The sequence below is a fragment of the Leucoraja erinacea genome, chromosome 4 (assembly GCF_028641065.1).
Source record: "Leucoraja erinacea ecotype New England chromosome 4, Leri_hhj_1, whole genome shotgun sequence".
Taxonomy (NCBI): Eukaryota; Metazoa; Chordata; class Chondrichthyes; order Rajiformes; family Rajidae; genus Leucoraja; species Leucoraja erinaceus.
Genome location: NC_073380.1, coordinates 81,297,957 through 81,307,916, shown reverse-complemented (window position 1 = coordinate 81,307,916; position 9,960 = coordinate 81,297,957). Strand labels below are relative to the sequence as shown.

Sequence of the window (9,960 nt, the reverse complement as noted above, 5' to 3'; positions counted from 1 at the left end):
TTGTGTCCTGGGGTACTACAGCCGATCTGTACTCTCTAGGCGCTGGAGGCAACTTCCCGGTTCACCCCTCCATCGATCTTGACGCCTTGCGTCCGACTACTCCTGATCCCGCTCGGGGATGCGGGAGAGGTCGGGGTGTCGGTGCAGTGACTCTGGGTGGGCGGAGGGAGCAGACCGTCCCCAACCTTGCTGCAGCTGACACTGCCCAGAGCCACGGCCCCACCTCATCCAGCCCCACCCGGCCCCGCTCCATGTGTGTGGGCACTGCCGACTCACAGCCCCTGACAATGCGGCCACAGGGGGAGACATGGCCGGACAGCGCTGAGAGTGGGGTCTGCCCCGAGGGATGCGCTCCTTCGGCCTCTTACACCTTGGTGCTCGGGTTCAGACTTGGTGCTCTGACTTTGAGTTCACTTTATTTAGCGAAGGCTTATCGAGATGGTGCTGTTTCTCTGGACACGACAGTGCATGCGGCTATTAGTCGCGGATTGTAAAATACGCTACACCATGAGATAACACCAGTTTAAACATGATACCTTCCCGCACCGCCAATTATTTACAGCGCAAAAAATGATCATTTTGGCGGTTTTTAACAGGAAAGAAAGTACGCGTTTCGTGCGTTAACAGTGTATGCTGAGGCCGCCATGTCCTCCACATGGATTGAGTTGCTTCTTGCATCACGCCCTTTGGCCCGATTACCTTACGCGCAACCCCCTTATAGAAGCCAATACCCTATAAATCTGCACGCCTTTGGAATATGAGAGGAAAACGGAGCAACTGGAGAAAACCTATGCGGTCACAGTGCGCATGTGCAAACTCCATACAGACAGGAACAAACCCCGGTCCCTACTTTCTCCCTTTCTCAACTCTCCCTCAGCCCACTGGCTCCTCCTCTTCCTTTCTTCTTCCCGCCCCCCCCCCCCCCCCCCCATCCTCACATCAGTCTGAAGAAGGGTTTCGACCCAAAACGTTGCCTATTTCCTTCGCTCCATGGATGCTGCCTCACCCGCTGAGTTTCTCCAGCATGTTTGTCTACCACAGGATGTATGTTCCTTTTTTTGATTGATTGATAGATACAGCTTGGAAACAGCTCGCCAAGTCCTCGCTGACCGATCACCCAATCACACAAGTATGTGTTATTCCACACACTCACCCACTTCCTACACACTAGGGGTATTGCAGAGGCCAATAAGCGAGTTCAGTATTTCGACTGCGCATGCCCAGGTCATAGGTCAGTCGCGATAAACATTTTCAGCAGCTGAGCTGCTGCGTGTTAACTGCGTGTGATGGGACACTGGCCTGGAGTAGTGGCGGCCCCAGGCTTACAGTCAGGGCTATCTCCAGATCAACTCTGCTCCAACTCCCGAGGAAACCGTTCCCCGATGGGCTGGGGGCCATCTGCTGCATCTCTCGCCTTATCCGGTGGCTGTCGGTTGACCTCCTCGGTGCTGGCGAAAACCGAGCACCTGTCATCAACGGGGATTCGCACAAAATACTGCAGTAACTCAGCGGGTCGGGCAACATCTATGGAGAAGGGTCTCGACCTGAACAGCATCCTTTTCTCCAAAGATGCTGCCTGTCCCGCTGAGTTACTCCAATACATTGTGTCTACCTTCGCTGTAAACCAGCATCTGCAGTTCCTTCTGACAGAGCGATGCCTGTCCATGGGTAAAGGCGAGGCAGCAGAGAGAGAGATGGGGACAGGGATGGGAAGAGAGATGGGGAGAGAAGAACTCTCTCTCGCGGCTTCACTGCAGGTCCTGGATGCCCCGTCTCCGCAAGAACTCCCCGGCACTAGGACAATCCCATCCCCTCACACATCACCCCCCCCACCCCGGACTGAAGGGAGGAACTGGGGGACATTGCCCGCCTCTCCAACCGATGTGCAAACCCCGGCACTCGCCGTGGAATGTTAAACTAAACACATCTGTGAGCAAAACACAAACATGCACATCTTTCACCCCCCTTCTCTTTCCCCTACCTCTCACCATCTCTCCGCTGGTCCAGTCTCTCCCCCTGTCTCCCACTCGCATATGCCCCCTCTCTCTCGCTGGTACACCTCGCTCTCCCGCTACCTGGCAGCCCCATTCGCAATTTTTTTCTCTAATGACTTTGAGAAATCCCACGATTCCTTGCATTTTTCGGAATACCGAACTTGTTTATTAAACAAGCTCGCATATCATTAGGACGTGGTAGGAAACTGGAACACCCGGAGGAAATCCATGCAGTCACTGGGAGACTGTGCAAACTCCACACAGTTGAACCCGGGTCTGTGGCATCTTGAGGCTGCAGCTTTATCAGCTGCACCGTTTGTTTGTGGTCTTTCTCTAATTGCTATCTATCATTAATCTATGAACCACGTATTTGTCAACAGTTTGTCCACACAGCTACTCCTCTGGTGGGGAAATGATTTATCACCCAGTCTGTGGTTGGAATCCAGAAGGCGCTGACAGTGTGTGTTTGGGGTGGGGGCGGGTTCCACTGTGGCCTTTGAGAGGGAATTGGATCAATACATGGTGCTGTTAAAATTTGCAAAAATACAGAGAGGCCAGGAGGTGGAACCAGCTGATGGATAATTGGCACAGGCACGATGGGACAAATAGCCTCATGCTGTGCTATAACTATTCTATAATTCTGTCAGAGATATTCTCTTTGTCCTTTCCCTCCCTTTCCCAGTCTCACTGCAGTTTAACTTGTTCTCTCAACTTCTTAGTTCTGAACAAGTGTCTGATTTGAAACATGACTTTTTGTTCCCTTTCCACAGATGCGGTCTGAACCATTGGCTGTTTCTAGCATTTTCAGTTTTGGTTTCAAATTCCAACATTTGCGTTTTTCTTTGATTATTTTTTCATGTGCAAAAATGAGAACTAGTCTGAACCCGGTGATCGATGGTTGGTGTGGATTCAGTGAGCCAATGTTTCCATGCTGTGTCATTCAATTCAATCAGTCATGACTCATTTAATCAAGGAGGGCTCAAGAATCAGGGCACAAATTTAATATTTACGAAAAGATTTGCAAGGATGTTCCACCTAAGGGCATGAGCTGAGGGCATGAGCTATATGGAAAGGATGGGCAGACCAGGACTTTAATCCTTGGAGCACAGGAGGCTGAGGGGTGATCTTTTAAACATGTATAAGATCTTGAGGGGATTGGATGGGGTGAAAGCACAGAGTATTTTACCCATAGTAGGGGAAATCAAGAACCGGGGGACATAGGATTAAGGGGAGGGGAAGATTTAATAAGAATCTGGGGGCAACTTTTCCCACACAGATGATGGTGGGTATCCAGAAAGAGCTGTCAGAGGCGATAGTTAAGGCAAGTACTACAACGAAATGTAAAAAGTCAGGTTGGATAGGAAAGGTACACAGACAGGAAAACTTTAGAGGGATAGTAGCCAAATGTGGGCAGGTGGGACTGGCATAGATGGGGCATCTTGGTCGGCAGGGGAAAGTTGGGCTGAAGGGCCTGTTTCCAGGCTGTTTCAATCTCTGACTATTTAGGCAAAAGATAGAATAGGAATGTCAGGGACAAACATATATATTTACACAGAGCCTCGTTATATTCTAAGATTCACTGCCTACGTGGGTGGTGGAAATGTTAGTCAATGCTTTCTCAATCAATTTCTAGACTTCAGATTTCTAGCATTCACTGTTTTTTTTAATCTTTAAAAAGGGAATCGGATGGATACCTGACCCAAGGATCTTGGCCTAGGCCTGGGCTATTTTAGTTCAACGTTATCTGAGAAGGTTAATGAAATGCAGTCAACTTTTGAAAATAAGCGATTTTTCAAAATCGAATTCGTGAAAAAGTTAAAAATCTGTACACTCGGAAAATCTGAAATAAAATTAGGAAATGTTGGCAATGCTCAGCAGTTTAGGCAGCACCCCTGGAGTGAGAAACAGTTAACCTTTTGAGTTAAAACCTTCATCAGGAGTTGGGAAAAGAGAAATAAGTGCTTCAGATCCAGTGACCATGTAAACAATAAATTACATTTATGTAGGCCCACAATGTAGAAGACTCCGATCGGGCTTTCGCAGGAATTCAACTTAAAATACCAGAACATGCAGGTTCAAAACAAGTGCAGAGGAATGAAGTGCAGATGAAGTGCAGTCTGAAGAAGGGTTTCGGCCCGAAACGTCGCCTATTTCCTTCGCTCCATAGATGTTGCTGCACCCGCTGAGTTTCTCCAGCATTTTTGTGTACCTTCGATCTTCCAGCATCTGCAGTTCCTTCTTGAAAACAATGAAGTGCAGATGCTGGTTTACACCAAAGATAATAATTAAATACTGCAGTAATTCAGCGGGTCAGGCAGCATTTCTGGATAAAGAAATAGGTGATGATTTTGGGCTGAAGCTGTGCTGAACTACTGTCTATTTCACTGGTGACCCTCAAACTATCCTTGATCGGATTGTTCTGGCTTTACCTTGCACTAAACGTTATTCCCTTATCATGTATCTACACACTGTAAATGGCTCCATTGTAATCATGCATTATATTTCCACTGACAGAATAGCACGCAACAAAAGCTTTTCACTGCATCTCAGTACACGTGACAAAAACAAAATTAAACTGAACTGACCCAAAAGGTCACCTATTCCTTTTCTCCTGAGATGCTGCCTGGCCGGCTGAGTTACTCTAGCATTTTGTGCCGATCTCAGGCTTTCCCATACACCCCTCAGCCCCCTCATTACTGCTCTAGACTCCTCCTCCCCCTTTCCTGGTTCCATTCACATACTCCCACGCACAGGGTCCCCTCATCATCTAGTTCCTTCTGCTTTTCACCTCTCCCCATTATCACCTTCTTTACTTATCTGTTTCCAATGTCCAGTCTTTGTGTCACAATCTAGCCTCTGTCTTCAGCTTCACCCTCCTCTCCCTCCATTTGGCTCCATCCATCCTCTTTCTCATTGCCTGTATCCACGCACGTCTGTCTCCCAATTTAACCCCTCCCCATATGGCTTCATCTCCCGTCAAAGGTTCTCCCAACTTCAGGCTACCTATTATCCACTAGTCCGTATCTCGCCTTCCCCCTTCCTCTTCTACCGTCTCTTTCAGTCCTGCTGTAGGTTCGCCACACGAAAAGTTGCCCTCCCTCCCTCCCCCGCCCGCCCTAGCTGCTCCACACAGTTCCTCCAGCTATTAATAGTTGCAGAGGGAAGTGAGTCTCCGGAATTCTCTGCCCATTTAGAGGTAGACACAATTTGGAAAGAAATGTTTGAAAAGCAGTTAGATATTGCTCCAGGTTCCAGCGTCTGTAACCTTTTGTGTCCAAATTGAGTATTTGCGTCTACTACCCTCCCCCTAACCACAGCCTAACAAAACGTTGGGTTATTGCATTAGTCAAAACACGGTTTCGAAGGTTGCAATCTCCCACCCCAGTGTAGGAGTATGACCAGTTTTAGAAGCAGGAGCAACTGTAGGAACTGGAACTGGAGCAAGAGCAGCTGTTGGTGCAGGAGCATGAGTGGGAACAGCGGTAGGAGCAGGAACTGCAGTTGCCGTAGGAGTAAACCTAAGAAGGGAGGGATGAGAGAAAACGGGGAATTACAGACCAGTTAGTCTAACATCGGTAGTGGGGAAACTGCTAGAGTCAGTTATTAAAGATGGGATAGCAGCACATTTGGAAAGTGGTGAAATCATTGGACAAAGTCAGCATGGATTTACGAAAGGTAAATCATGTCTGACGAATCTTATAGAATTTTTCGAGGATGTAACTAGTAGCGTCGATAGAGGAGAACCAGTGGATGTGGTGTATCTGGACTTCCAGAAGGCTTTCGACAAGGTCCCACATAAGAGATTAGTATACAAACTTAAAGCACAAGGCATTGGGGGTTCAGTATTGATGTGGATAGAGAACTGGGCTGGCAAACAGGAAGCAAAGAGTAGGAGTAAACGGGTCCTTTTCACAATGGCAGGGCAGTGACTAGTGGGGTACCGCAAGGCTCAGTGCTGGGACCCCAGCTATTTACAATATATATTAATGATCTGGATGAGGGAATTGAAGGCAATATCTCCAAGTTTGCGGATGACACTAAGCTGGGGGGCAGTGTTAGCTGTGAGGAGGATGCTAGGAGACTGCAAGGTGACATGGATAGGCTGGGTGAGTGGGCAAATGTTTGGCAGATGCAGTATAATGTGGATAAATGTGAGGTTATCCATTTTGGTGGCAAAAACGGGAAAGCAGACTATTATCTAAATGGTGGCCGATTGGGAAAGGAGGAGATGCAGCGAGACCTGGGTGTCATGGTACACCAGTCATTGAAGGTAGGCATGCAGGTGCAGCAGGCAGTAAAGAAAGTGAATGGTATGTTAGCTTTCATTGCAAAAGGATTTGAGTATAGGAGCAGGGAGGTTCTACTGCAGTTGTACAGGGTCTTGGTGAGACCACACCTGGAGTATTGCGTACAGTTTTGGTCTCCAAATCTGAGGAAGGACATTATTGCCATAGAGGGTTCACCAGACTGATTCCTGGGATGTCAGGACTGTCTTATGAAGAAAGACTGGATAGACTTGGTTTATATTCTCTAGAATTTAGGAGATTGAGAGGGGATCTTATAGAAACTTACAAAATTCTTAAGGGGTTGGACAGGCTAGATGCAGGAAGATTGTTCCCGATGTTAGGGAAGTCCAGGACAAGCGGTCACAGCTTAAGGATAAGGGGGAAATCCTTTAAAACCGAGATGAGAAGAACTTTTTTCACACAGAGAGTGGTGAATCTCTGGAACTCTCTGCCACAGAGGGTAGTTGAGGCCAGTTCATTGGCTATATTTAAAAGGGAGTTAGATGTGGCCCTTGTAGCTAAGGGGATCAGTGGGTATGGAGAGAAGGCAGGTACGGGATACTGAGTTGGATGATCAGCCATGATCATATTGAATGGCGGTGCAGGCTCGAAGGGCCGAATGGCCTACTCCTGCACCTAATTTCTATGTTTCTATGTTTTCATGCCTGCCCCACCATTCAATGTGATCACGGCTAATCTGCCCGAGGCCTCAACCACTTTGTTGGATCTCCACGGTCTTTAATTCTCCACGTCATAGACTCACAAAGCTACACACAGAAACGAACCCCTTGGCGCAGCTCGTCCATGGTCTGTCAAACATGTCTCCTTCCAGTAATCCACATGGGTGGAGAATTCCAGAGATTCACATCACACGGTGAGAAGATTTGTTTTAACGACCCTCCTCTTGAAAACAGTTTCGCTCGTCTGCAGGGGATTGTGAAGCGAATCCACGTGGGCTGTTAAAGTGATGGAAGGGTTTATTTGGCGGGGAATCTCCACTCTCCAGCAGGCTGCCGCACTCAGGATATTCATGGAATCAAAGGTGGGGAATAATGCTAGAAACGGCGCTGATGCAGAAGATCAGCCGTGAACGCAGAACAGGGGTTACGGATTCTCAACATACCAGCGGGGAGATGTGGGGGAGCACCACCCCACACATTCCCACACACTTTAACAGTCAGTAGTATGGCGAGCCCGCGTCCCACACTGCAGGGCGCAGTGCTCCACAGACACAAAATCTAATGCGTCGTATCTAATCCAGTCGGCACGCAGACAATAAAGTCAAGTTCAAATTCGCATTTATTGTCACAACCGATTACGGCACAGTGAAATTTGAGTTACCATACAGCCATATTAAGCGAAAAGAACAAAATACACACATAATATGAAATTTAACATAAACATCCACCACAGTGGAATCATCATTCCTCATTGTGAAGGAAGGCAATAAAGTTCAGCCATCTTCCTCCTTTATTCACCCGTGGTCGAGGCCTTTGAACCGTCGCATTCACGGCTGCCGACGGCCCGATGTTAAGGCCCTCTCGTCGGGAGGATCGAAACTCCGACGACCGGGAGAGGCTTTAAACACGGAAATATGCTAGCGGGAGGTAGAAGAACTTGCTCGGAAAGGCGGTCGTGCAGTTGGTGCAGAGGAGAGATACAGCAGAGGATAAGCACATGAGAATACATGTCTGAAATTTCGACCTGCAGCGTTAACTCTGTTTCTCTCTCCAGTATTTCTGATTTCCATGTTAGATAAAGATCAGTCTGATAATGCGAATGAAACGGCGAGGTCGGGGCAGACACAGGGACAGAATGGCCTTTTGTACCAATGGTCCGGAAGAAATGGCTGAGGTAATTTCAACCTAATTTGTCGGTTGGAAAGGAAGGAAGAAATGAACCGCTGTGTGCTTGCACCTCTCACACCCACTCTCCGAGATGAAACATGACGCCACCGGAATAACGCGAATCATTGTTGCGGGCTCAGCCGAGGAGAGTGTTTCGGGGCGGGTTCAGCGCCGACTCCAATAGCTGGCCGAGTGTGTTGAGGGAAGTCACTTAATTCCTCTCACTTTCTAAACAGCGATCCAGCTGAGCGAACATGTGGCTGTTTTCCTGTTTTTTCGTGCTAAGTTTGGGCTGTGCGTGTCAGATGGTTCTTCAGCTATGTATTGTCGGTCTCTCCCGTGGCACCGCCGATTTAATCAAAATCTGTTCTTTTTGCAGGTGGGTGTTTGGCCCAGACCCTGACCCAGCCCAAAGGATCGCTAACCTCGTCTGCCGGTAAAACAGTGCGAGTCTGGTGTCAAGTGAAAGACGTCCAAATTAGTGACACCAACCCCATTCACTGGTACCAACAGAAAGCCGGGCAGCCGATCGCTCGGATACTCTACTTTGGAAATCGCGTGGTGCGGGATCCGGGATTTGGGACCTCCTTCAACGGTGGGAAAACCACTGACACCGCATTCTACCTTGCAATTGAATTAACGGCTGACAAATCTGCCACCTATTACTGCGCCTGCTGGGTTACACAGCGTGTAACAGAAACACAATCTCCGCACAAAAAGCCAGAACACCTGTGTGCACCTGATCCGGAGACTGCAACAACCCGCCGCTGCACCCCTCGCCTACTGCAACAACCCGCCGCTGCACCCCTCGCCTACTGAACAACCCGCCGCTGCACCCCTCGCCTACTGCAACAACCCGCCGCTGCACCCCTCGCCTACTGAACAACACGCCGATGCACCCCTCGCCTACCGCTTCTCACAGGGACAGGTGCTGGGGTCCGAGCGACTAGCAGCCGCTAAAACGGCCCGGATCTCCAGTTACAAGGAAGCGTTTCCGCTTCAACGATGAGACTGACCCTTGTGTTACCCAATTCCTGGAAGCTGTCCTCCCGCGGAGCGGTGGGCGAGGGACTGGCCCGGCCGGTGTGGTGACAAATGGACTCGCTTTACCTACAGAGTTCCCAATCACCCGACTCTGACGCTGACCGTCAGAAAACATCATCCCGGTTCCAAGACATTACTGCACGGCTATTTTCTTCCACCCAGAAATCTGCAATAAGCGTGTTCGGTATTCCGACAACGCATGCCCAGGTTATTGGTCACTAGCTATAAAACAGCCTTGGCAACGGTGATGCTGCATTGTGTGCAGGCGCGTTTCGTCAGTAGTCGGGGTTGGCCCTCCGTCGCTGCGGGTGCTGTTGGGCCGTCCCCTCCCCGGTGTCCCGTCCCTGCCTGGATGTGTCCTGGTTGGCCCTGGGCTGGCGAGGCAACCCTGGACTTGCAGCCGCTGGCTCCAGCTCGGCTCTGCCTGTCCCGCCGGGTTGGCCCCGGCAGCCCTCCACCTCCACCTCCTCCCCTCAGTCGGACTCGTACTGTTGCCACGCAACGCCAACTGGAGTACATGCGGTGAACTGCAGGTAAGCGTGTCTTTGGTAAGCACTTACCCTGGCTTCCAGTGAAGGGGCCCGTCTTCTATCCCAGCTTCCGGACTCCACGCAGACTGGATCCACACTCGTGGACCCCGGCCATCTATCCCCCTGCCGCTTACACCTTGGTGTTCGGGTTCAGTGCAAAGATAGTAGGGCATTTGGTTCAGAGCGCTCAGTCACCCTCCACAATTATTTACAGCGCAAAAATTGACCATTTTGGCGGTTTTAACAAGTAAGAAAGTAC

At 49.5% G+C, this 9,960-nt stretch overlaps 1 gene segment (V, D, J or C); it reads left to right on the top strand.

Moving 5' to 3' along the window:
• The first annotated feature begins 7,595 nt into the window (after positions 1–7,595).
• On the top strand, positions 7,596–9,036 carry LOC129696602 (Ig kappa chain V-III region PC 4050-like). The segment is given in 2 exon segments: positions 7,596–8,421; positions 8,507–9,036. Coding segments are annotated over 2 exon segments (480 nt in total).
• Positions 9,037–9,960: the final 924 nt, after the last annotated feature.